This window comes from Trichogramma pretiosum, unplaced genomic scaffold (genome assembly GCF_000599845.2).
Source record: "Trichogramma pretiosum strain Unisexual culture from Peru unplaced genomic scaffold, Tpre_2.0 scaffold23, whole genome shotgun sequence".
Lineage (NCBI taxonomy): Eukaryota > Metazoa > Arthropoda > Insecta > Hymenoptera > Trichogrammatidae > Trichogramma > Trichogramma pretiosum.
Genome location: NW_019641629.1, coordinates 1631981 through 1646681, shown reverse-complemented (window position 1 = coordinate 1646681; position 14701 = coordinate 1631981). Strand labels below are relative to the sequence as shown.

The 14701-nt window shown below is 40.7% G+C and overlaps 1 protein-coding gene across 1 annotated transcript; it reads left to right on the top strand.

The window, feature by feature from the left end:
• The first annotated feature begins 211 nt into the window (after nucleotides 1–211).
• LOC111693700 lies at nucleotides 212–11973 on the top strand. Its single transcript, XM_023459123.1, has 4 exons — nucleotides 212–338; nucleotides 415–529; nucleotides 601–1155; nucleotides 11917–11973. The coding sequence occupies exons 1-4, from the start codon at nucleotides 313–315 to the stop codon at nucleotides 11971–11973; spliced, it is 753 nt and encodes a 250-aa protein (XP_023314891.1). The 5' UTR covers nucleotides 212–312.
• The last annotated feature ends 2728 nt before the right edge of the window (nucleotides 11974–14701 follow it).

Sequence of the window (14701 nt, the reverse complement as noted above, 5' to 3'; positions counted from 1 at the left end):
TAAATATATAAATTAACAAGCATCATCTCCTGTAGTATTTTTTTTATTGCATTTATTAGAATAAAATTTTTATTGATATGAATTTAAATTTCCTAGCATCAAGTTTCAGAACAACGTCGTACGCGTCGCTAGTGTCTACGTACTCTTCTGAACACGCCGATAAAATCCGTTTAACTTTCAGTTTTATGCGGCTTGTTCACGCGTAAACACCACGAGGCACACAAACTAACTAAAACTTACGCTTTTGTGAAAACAAGTTAACCTCAACATTTTTTTTAGTTTGTAACTTGGGTGCACATAACTTAAAACAATATGGAAGGCTATTACAATTCATTCAGGTATAGTATTTTTTTAATGTTTTAGTTGCCATAATTATTTTAGAACGATTCATTATTAAATTTGATCATTCTTTAGGGTTAAAAAGGAACCAAGCGTTGCCTCGCTCAACACGTGTAATGATCATATTGACGCGTTATTGGAGTCTCACAAAGAAATAAAAGTTGAAAAGATCACTCATTACGAATCATCTGTGAGTTCAATAATTTTTAATTATGTTGTATTTATCTGTTATTACAAACTAACCTAAAATTTTCATTTTAGACAAACCACGTATGTAAAAAAGAAGATGACACAACTAAAAGTTTATTCATCGAGTTTGAGTGCAAAGATGTTAAATTAGAATGTCAACCTTTACCTGACTATTTAAATCAACAAAAGCCAATAATTATGACAAAAAAAGGGTTTAATTACGATAAAAGTTGTCATTTTGAAGTGAGCTCGTTGGCGAAGCATTTTGAAACAGAAGTACTTGAAGCGAATGCAATACTTGAGGACTTATCAATTGACTTCGAGTGCAAAGATGTTAAATTAGAATGTCAACCTTTACCTGACTATTTAAATCAACAAAAGCCAATAATTATGACAAAAAAAGGGTTTAATTACGATAAAAGTTGTCATTTTGAAGTGAGCTCGTTGGCGAAGCATTTTGAAACAGAAGTACTTGAAGCAAATGCAATACTTGAGGACTTATCAATTGACTTCGAGTGCAAAGATGTTAAATTTGAATGTCAACCTTTACCTGACTATTTAAATCAACAAAAGCCAATAATTTTGATTAAAAAGGGGTTTAATTACGATAAAAAATGTCATTTTGAAGTGAGCTCCTTGTCAAAAAATTTTGAAACAGTGGTAGTAGACGCAAAACCAAAGAAGTCAAAAAGTTTAAAAAAAAGATGCAAGTCATTAACAAAAAACTTGCGAATTTCTCAAAAAACTTCATTTTACAAAAGTGACCTTGGGGATTGTTTGAAAGTGGTACATGATAATTTGAAGCCCTATGAATGTCATATTTGTAAAAAATCATTCAAGACAAAGAGTCACCGAAAAAGTCACATAGGTATAGTACATGATCGAAACAAACCCCTTGACTGTGATAGATGCAAAAAATCATTTGCTTACAAGAAAGATCGGATTAAGCACATAAGCGTTGTACATGATTGTAAAAGGCCTTTTGAATGTGAGATTTGTCATAAATCATTTGGAGACAAGGGTAACCTTAAAAAACACACCAATTCAGTACATAATCTAAGCAGACCCTTTAAATGTGAAACATGTCATAAATCTTTCAGTCGAATGCATCATCTAAAATGTCATATTGAAACCGTACATGATTGCAAAAAACCTTTCGAGTGTCATATTTGTCACAAATCCTATGGTCGCAAAGATGTTCTCAAGTCTCACATAAAGACAGTTCATAAACATATTAAATCGTTCAAGTGCAACATTTGTGACAAATCATTTGCATATCAAAATGACCGTAGAAGACATATACTGGCAATTCATGATCTTAAGAAACCGTTTGAATGCGATATCTGTCTTAAATCATTTGCTCAAAAAGCACACATAAAAGTTCACATAGAATCAGTACATAATCGCATTACACCATTTAACTGTGATGATTGTGAAAGATCTTTTAGCCTCAAACAACAGCTAAAAACTCATGTACGTACAGTACATGAATGTATCAAACCCTTTGAGTGTGACATTTGCCACAAATTATTTGGAAAAAAAAGTAACCTTAAATCTCACATAAGTATAGTACATAATCTTATTAAACCTTTTGAATGCCAGGTTTGTCACAAAGTATTTGGCTACAAAAACGATCTGAACAAGCATGTACAAGCTGTACACAACAGAAGCAAACCATTTAAATGCGAAATTTGTCAAAGATTATTTAGCCGCAGAGATCACCTGAGATCTCACATGAATTTAATTCACAACTGTAAGAAATCCTCAAAACAATTTTTGAGTAGGACAAAACGATCAACTCGAATCTCTCAGAAATAAAATTGTAACTCGAATGTAAAATGGCCTGAGTTAACTAAAACTCACTCAGGTTCATTTAATGATTTTATAAAACATTTTGTTAAATAAGCATATTTATGTACTTGATCAATAAGTTCTGTTATAAATTACACGTATTCTTAAAACAATTTGAAACGCCTTTATTTATTCACCTATTACGGGCGAGCATTCACCAAAAATAATACAATTCATTATTCATAACCTTTATCACCATTAATCACTATAGTTTCTAAGATCTTTACTAAAAAGCAAACGATTATTCGTTTCTCTCTCTCTCATCGTCGAACTGTAAACTTGTGTTCTTTACAAATGCATCATACATATTCAGCAAACGAGTATTCGTTTTTCACTATACTTATCAGAGAATCGGCATGCACATCAAGATATTTTCTCAAACAGTTAGATTCTCAAAAATGAACGCAAGAACTGCCTACGCTCATCACAGTTCAAGATTGATTTTTATTGCTCTTTTCTAAAAGATTATTTCCAACTTTCAAAAAGAAACAAACACTTGTCTGCACATATACTAACATACGCACGCGCACAAATGTAACAGGTTATATGTAAAACGTCCACTTGCACTCTGCACGTTTAGTCGAGGCACTCTAGGCACACGCATTGTACTTGTATTTACCTGTACCAATTTAACACGAACACGGCAGTCGATTTGCCAGGCAAACTTCTAAATCCATTCGTCAAAACTAGACATGTACAGATAAAAACACACCGAGTTCGAAATATGTACTGCTCCAACGGACAGTGCAGTAAGTACTTTTCACAGTTGTCACTATATGGTCCCTTTGCTGATTCGACTGCAAAACCGACTGGAAAACAAAAAAGGTGACTGGTGGCCTTGGTTTTTTTTGTAGGCTAACAACTTCTTAGATGCCACAATGAGCACATCAAAAAATTGATTCAAAGTTACAATGGTCTAGATAGTCACTTGTGTATACTCATCCGGATTGCCACAAGACTAAAATCATAATATCATGCATTTCACGAACCAAGCAAACCATTCTGCTTGATGCGGTATACTTTCTTTTTCATTGTGTATAACAGTCGCCCTCGAGCGGCAAGTTCACGAAAAAATGTTTTAAAGTATAAGCAAAAATCTTTCAACAACATTGAAAGAAAACATTGAAGAAGCTAAAGTCAACCAGAATGAAATACTCAGAGTTTCACTTCCGATGGTTCTTCCATCTATCTGTTACTGGTTATAGTAATAACTCTGCGCCCTGCAAAAATGATTCGTTGTCGTAATAACGTTTTGACACAAAGTATAGACATCGAAACTCTTTCTTTGTGCACGAAACTTGTGCTCGTCCCGCACGCAAGCGAATTGAAGTGGAATTGGTCGAAGCGGAGCTGCTCGCCAACAGTTTGATTTCACGCGCGAATCGAATCGATCGCCGAAGAGAATCAATTTTTCCTCTTCCTCGGCAGCTATATTAGGCGCATTCGTCGACTTACAAACGCATGTATCGTCGTATATATACCGCGAGTGATTAATTCGAGGTTGTAAGCGAAAGACAAATACGTTTCAATTAGTCATCTCGAAAGGCGCCCAGCCGGGCGCCTAGCTGCGTATATATACGATACAAAATATAAGAAGATCCCGATTCTCATGATATGACGAATGATGATCGGAAACCCGAGAATATGATCTTTTTAGCTCGACCATCGTCGTCGTAACTATACACAATAGCTGTTACACGACCGCAAAATTGCGCGAAAAGTTTATAATGTACGAAGACTCGTTCTATTTTTCTCCACTGATCTACAAGCGATTGAGACTTCTTTACATCGATGAACAGCTATTGATATATACAATATTATACTCGTCTATGTACAACTAATACAAATTGATTAATGGATGCGCGCGCGTATAATGGACCATCGAGAGTTGTTTTAATAGCGATTTGTTTCGTTTCTGCCGTGTGTATATAATAGCTTTGTATCCCATTGTTTTGTACATTTAAACGCGCGGGTGAAGGGCTCGCAAAAGCCACTTGAATGGGTCATTTGATCGACGTCCGCTTCTATACGTATATCTATAACAATGAACCGCTAATTATTTATTATTAGCTCGCGCGCGTCTATTGAGAAATCGTATGTATACATAAATCGAAAGACGTTTACTTGCGTACGTAATCGATCGAGCCATATGTTGTTGAGCACGCGAGAGAGAATCCGTTGGAAAATCCATCGAGCCATCTAGCGCTTTGTAAAACGATAAAAAGATGCTGCGAGATTCCTGAGCGAACTCGACTTTTCCGGCGACGCGTGTGTGCACAGCAGGTATGTGCATATTATATATACGTGCAAGACAGGTAGCCTCGAATAATCATATTGTTCGCTGGCGATCGCGAGAATTAATACATACCCCGATCCACACGAGTCTATATAAGAGTAACATTATATCCCGACGCGAGGATTATCTTATGTGTATGCACATATAGTCGGTACGTATAGCGAACAAATCGTCGTCCCGCGCGGCTTTTGTGCATATATATACGCGATCCTCGATGTCTCTATATAAATAATCAATTACGATTCCAAGCGGCTCTCTGCGGGATGCAGAGCTCGTTCATTGATCTTATGTATTAGCTTTGGAACTCGCGACCGATGTTTCTTCCGTTTTTATTTTTAACATTTTTTGTCTTTTTAACGTTGCTTTTCAATTTCTCAGTTTATAAATTATAATATTGCTGCTGCTGGCTGTGTAGCCAATATTATCACTCGCTCGCTCGATGAAAAACCAAACACTTTTTCGAGCTTACTTTAATGTTTTTTTTATTTTTCACGAATTTAATGACTTATTTTATTCGAGTCAGTCGAGGGAGTGATTTATACAGTCGAGCCTTATATTACTTGCTATATTATCCCACAGTCAACGAGCGCATTCGTATCCATTATATTCTCAGCTCTCTCTCCCTCTCTATTCTTCCGCTAAATGGAAAATGATGAACTGCTCTTGTTGCACACACAACTCAATGGACAAAAAAAAATAAGAGCGTACGCGTTGAAAGAAGAAGTGCGGCGCGGAACGAGTTGGTCAATAAAATTGTTTAGCGACACTTTTAAAATCGTGTACGTTTATATGCGTATACCCTTAAGCCGTTTCCAGGTAATCAAATACTCGTCGCGCGATAAATAGGCGGAGACGAGCGCAAGTATAAGAATTTTATGAACCATCGACTCGAGCCTTGCACGTAGACTGTTTTTTTTCTTCACAAAACTATCGCGTTTCCCATGGCTCTATGTACCTATGTACCTAGACTCGAGGCACTTGCACGAGTTCACGAGCCTCTCTTATATTTATACATTATTTTGTATTATATCGAGGAGGCAAAAGGGATGCCTTTGTGCGCCTTTGATTCGCGCCGCTTCGATTCACGCGCGCGTTACCTTTCTTGGGCCTTTTCGAGGGTGTGGATCGCTGCTGCTCGCCGCGGTCGAGATATTGCGCTATTAAAGTATCGTTACCACGCGCAGGTCGTTTTTTTTTTCTATTTTTTTCTATTTTGAACAGTTCTCATCGTCATTTTTTTCGAGGTCCCATTGTGGCGACGGACAGATACTTTTTTTTAAGTAGCGCCGAAGTGGAATTGAATTTTATTTCTCGTTGTAAATCAGCTCAACTCCAGAGACTTGACTTGTAATATACGAGATACCTACAATGTAATAATGCCCGGGACACCAAAAAGACAATCGCGGGCAAAGGCCTCTATCGTATACCGATGACTGTCAACGTTGATCAATGAGCGCCCGGTGCACAAGTCGTATATGCATATCGAATTGCAAAATGCAAATAATGCCCACTACTCTTGAATTTATCTTCATCTCGTATGGGTGGAGAATTAATTTTGCCTTCGTGCGTATGACTTTCGAGCATGCGTTTGTCATAGACTGACCAAACTCGTTGGTTATTAGCGTATTTCATTTGGCGCACATGTTTTCTCCGACTTGTATTATTTCGCTCGATAAACAGAGAAACTTGTCGATTAACTACTGTGAACTTGTAAAAGTAAAATTATAATCATAACTACGATCAATTACCATTTTAGATATGAAAAGGGTGACATCTTTTCATTGTGAAGAACAGCATTGAAATCAATAACAAATATTCTTATATTCATAATAGGAAATTATGCTACAAGGCAGAAATTTTATTTTTGAATATTATTTCATAGCATTAAATCACGTAATAAAATATACGATACAAGTCAGATAAGCGTGCAAGTAAGGGTATAAACATCAACGTGTCGTGTTCTGCAACCTCTTGAACAATACGTCATATAGTTGGCGCATTGACTCTAGATGTCGTGCCTACAACCTGCAAGCGGTCAAATTAATATTCCCTGGTATAAATCGGTTCAAATTCGTCACCTAATCATCCAATAAAATCGTTCAATTTTTTAATATTTGTTGAACGAATAGCCCACTCGTGCAGCTCTGTGCAAAGCGAATAAATACTTTCGCGCTGGGCTGCGCGTCTGCCTCGAAATTTTTTCCATCAAATCTATTAATATTTTCAGGAATTATCTCTCCGCTTAGTGCAGTACCTATGCTTATGACCTGCCCAGGTCGAGTATGGAGAAGTCGACGAGAAGAAGGAAAAAAGACACCACAAAATACGTCGAGTATACACGCTTGTGGTGGAAAATTTTTTGATCTCTCTCTCGGCGTACATAGACAACTGCTCCTGCTACTCCGGAGCTGTTGGTTCACCGAATCGAAGTGGTGCGGCTGCCTGCCACCGGTCGTCCGTCGCAGGCGCGTATACCGCGTTATCTCGACGCTCGACGACACCTCCATAAATTACTCCTTTTTAAAACTCGCTACTATATAGCCCGTATAACATCCCCTTGAGACGTAAACGGATCCCTCGGAGCGAAGTGCGCGCGTCTATGTGTATACATATACACAGCACAGCTCGAAGAAAATCAGTCCAGCGCTTTGCATTTATTTTGTCTCTCGTCCCTCAACGAGAGCCCGTACCGTACCGTATATATATATATACAGTATATTTAGGGGAAGGAAATCGGTTTATCCGGGCGGTTAAATAGGAAGAAGAAGAGGGGGGGTGCGCTATCTGTCCCGGGGAGAGAGAAAAGTAGTGCAGCCGCGCGATAAGACCGGAGTACAATCCGATGCGCGTGCCAGATAAGGCCGCAGTGACTGCGCGCGGAGATGCGAGAGCTGCCGCGCGAGGCAGGCACCCTTCCTCTCTCTCCCTCCTCGTCCTTTAGATCGAATTATTCCCGCTCGAGAAGAGACAAGGCAGTATTAAAGCAACGCAGAGAAGGACAGAATCACGTATACAGCGGGGGGGATTCAAAGTCATTCGCGAATCAAATGTCCGGATTAAGGGACTAGAGCGCGCGCGCCAGCCACTTAATTGCCCCTTTTACCCCGTGGTGTGTGTGTGTGTGCCCGCGCGCTTGTATACGGCTATCGATGCCTCTGTGACACCCAAAAAGCAGTGGCCAGAGAAAGAGAGAGAGAGAAAACAGCGCCTTGTAACGCATATACACAGGCTACCGCTGCTTTTCTACGTGGCTTTTCCACCCCCTACACCCATCCACGACGTCTTATACTACATATGCCGTACACGCAGTCGGCGTACGTACCCTACTCGACGCGAGAGTATAAGGTACACATAATACGTATATAAAACCCGCGCCACGACTATTGGCATTTTATTTCGAGTATATCGTACGAGATAGATAAGTTTTATCGGGCCGGATCGCCCGAGATCGAGCTATGTCTGTATCTCTGTGTATGTACGCGTTTTAATGCCAGGACCGATTTTACTCGGTGATAGCTGGCTTCCAAGGGACGCGTATCCAGTTTGGAGGATCAACGTTAACTTACTTTAACATGTAGGGGTACGTGTGCGACTGTACCTGATTTTGTTCGTTGAGTACGTTCAATGTTTGACTCTTGCTTGCGTTAGCTTATTTGTATAGGTATTTTTTTAATTTTTTAAATTAGATTCTCGACGGAAAATCAGGTACTCGAGAATTCAAGTTTTGTCGAGTTTGCACAGAGCACGTCGTGTAATTGCTGCAATGAAAATGAGCTGTTACGACGAAGCACGGCCAGACTGTCTAATTTTTTTATTTTTTTTAAATAACAATATAGTAATTGGCCTCGTATCGTACGTGTATTCGCGGCCACGTACACTCGCTCGCAATATTATGGGCGCAGCACGTGCTATCCACATAATTTTCGGGCTTGGAAAAAAGAGTATAAATCGTATTGCCCGGGCCCATTTCTTTCTCTCTCTCTCTCGCTTAGCATAATAATGCAGTGCATGATGCTCTCGCTCAAATACGTTATGCTCTCTCTCTCTCTCTGAAAAGTACGAAATTTATATCGCATATACGAGCCGTAGTAAGGTCAGCTGCATATACATATATCGTATAGGATCGTAGGATATAAAATATAATATTAATATATCTCGAGCGCGGGTGAGGGCGCATACAGCAACACAACACTTGACTGTCTGCCAGCGTAACGCCATAAAATTGGCCGCGCTCGCGTGTATAACGGTGAGAAGATGCGAGCGGTTCACACGCCTACCTCGTTTCTCTGCTCGCTCCTCTTTTCTTTCGCGTCGCTCGATAATATCGTAATTGACTTTCGGAGCTATCTCTGCGAGAGAAAGAGAGACGGAGCGATTATACGTCGATACATGTCGACGACGATCTGCGCGTGTAATTGAAACGACGCGACGAGGATAATTTTATTGGCCGGGACGCGCGCCTCTACTGCCCGTGACCAATGCAAATGACAAAATATGAACTCCGCAACGGACTGCCTGCACCCCTTGTACATCATATAGAGTCACTGGCATAAGGGTGTCACACTTATATCGTACACGTATTGTATATAAGGTATACCTGGATGTAGCTATCTCGCGCGTGTGCGATTCCGAGTTACGTCTTCTCGACGCTTGTTTTTAAATTTATCGATTATCCATTATAATATTGCCCTGCCCCGACGAACGAGCTTATTATACGTAGCTCTGCCTGCCGATTGATCATTGTCATTCGAAACGATTCCCGGCGCCGTAACCGACGGAATTCTTCTCTCTTAGTAGAGCCTTATATTATTGTGGGCGCGCGCGCGAGGCGCTTATGTAGACCTCCGGCACAAGCGCCGACGCGATGCTCCGGGCTGTATGCGTTCGCGTGTGTACAGTCGTCTCGGATTCATTCATCATCGTCGTAGCTACGTCTTCTTCCGATCGCCGAGTGAAAAATGAATCATTACGTATACCTTAATTTTTGTGGCTTCTTCAGTTCGTTACGATGTAGTTTAATAATGAGAAAGTCCACGCGAAGCATAATGGATTGTATATATAATACAGCAGAGAGAGATCGCTAATCTAATTATATCCAATTAATCTAAAAGTAGGTAATTGTTTCAGTGAGATTTTGTTTCCAAATTACGTTTTTCTAATTTTCGTCGCCGACACACGATCGCCTATCCAACACGATCTCGTCCTGTTTTTACGTGTACGCGTTTAATAATACACACGATTCGTGTACACTCGAGCGCGCGAGAGAGAGATAAGCTCGAGCTATGATTCGACTCGAGATCGGATCAGGTGCTGCTGCCCCGCGTGTAGCATGTGTATATAATGGATCTTTATCGACGAGAGGCTTAACTTATATAAGTCGAGAATCTGTACGTATTTAACATACGTAATGTAACGTCGATCACCGCGCGAGATCGATGGGAATCTCGTGTTTACCTTACGTTTATATCGTAATTAAACCGAGAGATCAGCGAGTGGCGATCGTCGTCGTGCGAATGTTATATATAGATCCGAAAAAACACGAATTGTTTTTTCTACACAACGCCGATCGCCAAGTGTCAATCAAAAAGCGGAGTATGGGCGATCGACTGCGATACGTCGATCCGAGTATATAATCTGTCGCTTCGCATCGCGTCCGACACACACACACACACACACGATATAATCCACCTTTCGAGATATACCGGATAAGGATCTCGCGCGATCATCGCTAATTTATGCGTGTTTTAAAAATACATACACACGCGGAATTCGCGAGCAAATATTTGACCAATTTGCATGCGCGTCGTCGTCCCGAGATCGGCGCAACAATGTTCGCGTCTCGTTAGCGAGAAAGAAAGCGATTTTTAATGTGGCTCTGCGAAGGTATTACTTTCCTGATCTCTCTCTCTCTCTCTGGTGAGCGCGCGTGTGCGAATCTTCAAACGCATATATATCTCGATCGATCCAATCGGATTTATTTATTATAAAATGAAAAAAAAAAAAATCGAGTAGCCTGTCTCTCAGCTCGGGGGTTTATAATCCTTCCGGAATTTTTGCCCACGTCACTGTCCTCTCTCGCGAGTCCTCTGAAAAAAAGAAGAAAATAAAACAAGGGCACGCTTATGCATGCTCTCAGGCTCGATGCGCGCGTCCAACCACATCATTGAGAGCTCGATACATCGAATGCCATGTAAATGCACACGTGTACAACAATAATCGGTTCGCTGTACACATATATTTCGCTGCGCTCTTATATATATTGCACAATGCGAATCCATCAACTGGTGCACAGCTCGCGAGACAACAATGGTGTATACGTGCGATTCAGGGCCCAAATCGATGGGTTTCGATTAGGTTTTCGAACGAGCTAGCGCGCGCGCATATAGTATAGGCCCATTGTCGCAGCAGCGAATGTACAGCCGAAAGGGCTTGGAAATTTTGTGTTATGTGTACACATTGTACGCTGCACTCGAGAGAGAGAAAGAGAAAGAGCAATTTTTCGACGCATTCCTTTCTTGCCAGTATACGCGATTCGATGATCTTCGCGCGCAGATACGCCGCAGCACACAACTGAGAGTAAAAATATTGTGACTGTTGTATATATCGTGCTGCCGTGTGTGTGTGTTCCGCGTGCCAAGTGCGAGAAAATTTGACGCGCGACTGATCGACAGCTATATTCGACGTCGTAGCGAAGATTATGCCCGAGATTATCGGATCTCGTATATATATTTTAGTGTGATTGATGTAATTTAGTGCTGCGCGCGCGGCCGATTCAACAATTTTTTTCTCTCGGATATCTGATCGATTGATTCGAAAATCTTGTATACTCGCGCGCGGGCCTGCATACCTGTGTATAGTTGTATATATACCTGTCGAGAAAGTATACGAGCGCAACCTTTTGACACACACTCGAGCACGTCTTAATTGACCCGAATTAGTTTCGTTTCTTCTTCGTTTACGTATGCGCGACTTTTTGCACTAATCCTTTTTATTTTCTAAATCCCCCAACGAGCCTCATTTGAATTAATTTCTAAATTACATTACGGATTATACGGTGCTTTCGCTTTGAAACAAAAGAAAGTCGTAACTAATTAATTCGTTATCGAAATTACAATGTGTCGCTCGACGTTCGACGTTATACAAGAAGAGTTGAAGTACGTATTTGTCCACCAAAAAAAAAAAAAAAATTCCCACTACACGTATTTGCCAGTAATAATAATGTCCTGCATTATATTATACAGGACAAGGACGAGAGACAGAAAGTGAGCCTTGGCATTGTTGGCGGTGGCTGGCGATAATCGGGAAAAGCACAAGTGAACGCGACGAACGCGTGAGATCTGCTGGCTGGAGCATATACAGGTGCACAATGGAAAATCGACTATATACGGTGTGAAACCGTACGCCCACACGATCGAGTAGCACACACATATTATAGATATGCATTCGCTTCGGTCTTACTCACTCGTTCTTTCTTTCTCTCTCGCGAATATTTTTCGTGCACACGCCCATTTGTCATCTCTCTTTCTTTTATATATATTACGGTGGTACACACGTCGTATATGGTATATAGAAGCAAAAAAAGGAGAGAACTCGGTACTACTCGCGCGCGTACACGATGAATCAGCGCCACGTACGTATACAACAACAACAACAACAACGAGGGGGATACAGACATACCTGCAGCTATACATGTATTTATGAATATATAGATTCGACGCCCTTCTGTAGCTTCTGCTGCTGGTACTGCTGCCGACGTTGTTGCTGTTGCTTTGCCCGTGAGTTACAGGTTGGTCTCTGAGCGAATAAAGAGAGCGTGAAAAGGCGCGTCTCTCTCTCGAGGCTCTTATATATTATATATATTATGCGAGATGAGAAAATGTCCCTTTTGTAAAAATCAGCGGAGAAAAACTTTTGTCATGCAAATCTTCCAGAAGAGTTGAGAGGCCAGAAATTGAATAACCATATTTCAGGCACAGAGAGAGAGAGAGAGAGAGAAAGAATCGAATTGCAAGGCGAGTAATGCGATACCGAAGAGCTTTACGAAATTTCACCCCAAAAAATATTCATCGCTAATGTGCTACCTGTGCACGATTAAACGCGTCGAAAACATTAGACGGATTAAGAAAAAAAGAAAAACATCATACTTTCTTCCGTCTACAATGGGTCGTATACTTCTGCGGAGCTTTCTAAATTCAAGACGTCACGAAGAGAAAATGTTGAATTATATCATAGTTTTGACGGATATTAGAGACTGGAAAATTACGCATGGTAGGTCTTGCGACAAATGCGATGAACTTATTACTCGATTTAGTTCATAAAAAAAAATGTGAAAAGTACGTTTGAAAATGTATGCATTTAAAGTATTAATTATATTAATTGAATTAAATGTGCTAATCAGATTGAATAAACCTAAAGAAGACCTTCGTGAAAAATCTTTTTTTGGGCTTTGACTTATACAATAACTTTTACTTTGCCACTTGCAGATTTACTGATAGAGGTACTCGCCATCTAGTGGCGTAAAGTAGTACTATGGTATTTAAAGTTATTGAAAACCGGCGTAAATTGTTTAAAACAGTCGAATTGTCATTTTCCGGTCATTTTACATGTGTTTAATATTTGTAAAAAAATAAATCAATCAATGGTCATGTATTTTAAAACATTTCATATGGTTATTTATTGATCCTTGGGCCATTATCAAAGTTAAGCGTTTCCGCTAAGTAATGCTTATTTTTGTCATTCAAGGGTAGGAATAAAAATTCAAACAAAGTCATCAACGAGCACGAGCATACCAATGATAAAAGTTGCATCGAATTTACGAGAGTTGAAATTTCTCATCGACGAGGACGAGCAGCGCTGGGAATACGGTCTTCGCACACCCATTTATATATATTATACGCGAAGCTTCGACGAATCGCTCGATTATAACGGGCGCAGAAAAACAATAACAACTCTCGGGCATTCCTCGCGGGGGAGAGGTTCATACCTATACTAACTATACCTGCCTCTCACGCAGAAAAATGACGCGCTCGTTCGCGCTCGACGCTTTTTCACAATGACGCGCGCGCTCGAATAAATTGTTCGCTCGATGCTGCTGCTGCTGCTGCTCCTCGTGCGTGCAGTCTTGCTTGACAGCCCTTGCTATACTTGCTTGTGTATATGGCCCGCTGAACACACGGCTATTAATCAAGCGTATCTCGGGAGTGAGCAGCCATAGTGAAAAGCCCGGCCTGGACGTGCCTCGCCACCACCGATTCGCCAAAGTCGAAACAATGAGATCGACGCGCACAACAACGCGACTCGTCGTCGCTTCTTCTTTCTTCGCTATACTCGTCGCGGCTTGGCGTGTATCTGTGTGCGGGGGGGAAGGTTGGCTATGCTTTCGTGCCTAACAAATTTGTTCTCGCGAGCTTTTTCAAGTTCACGAAGTACGTCGAGTCAGAATTGAAATTAATTTTTATCGTTACCTTATTTTTTTTTTTTTTGGAAAAATAATCCCGAAGAGCTCTCGGCGAATTCGATAAAAAATCGTTACTCGAAGTAAAAACGAGCTCGAGGATAGATGTAGAGGTATATGGAGAAAGAGAGAGAGGGAGAGATAGAGTAAGGGGGTGGGAGAGAGTGCAGGACAATTTATTTTCGGTCTAAGACGTCTAAAAAGCCTCGGGAAGAAGAAGAAAAAAAAACACAAGAAAAGGAAATAAAGGTCCAGGAGTTGGAGAATAAGAGGTATTTCTAGATGATCTCTCTTTCTCATTTTTGTCTTGGCGAATGGCTCTCTCTCTCTCTCTTACTTTGTGCGAGCTCTCTCGGCTCTGCCATCCTATTCGAGAAGAAAGAGAGAAGAAAACTTTGCTTTGGCGCTGCCGGGACGCGACGACTGCTACCGCCGGGCGATAGCTCGAAAATGAATCTGTCACTCGACGCTTCGACTTATCTCTTTCTCTCTCTCTCTCTCTCTCTGTCTCTCGGTATGGACGAAAGTCCGCGAGCGTACTTTTGCCTCCTTTTCTCTTATATTCTGCCGTG

Bases quoted from the DNA above. Each gene is read 5' to 3' on its own strand.
- LOC111693700 (XM_023459123.1), top strand. From the start codon at position 313: ATGGAAGGCTATTACAATTCATTCAG. The intron at 530-600 runs GTGAGTTCAATA...TTTTCATTTTAG, and splicing joins TCACTCATTACGAATCATCT to ACAAACCACGTATGTAAAAA. The intron at 1,156-11,916 runs GTGAGCTCCTTG...TATATTATACAG, and splicing joins ATAAAAAATGTCATTTTGAA to GACAAGGACGAGAGACAGAA.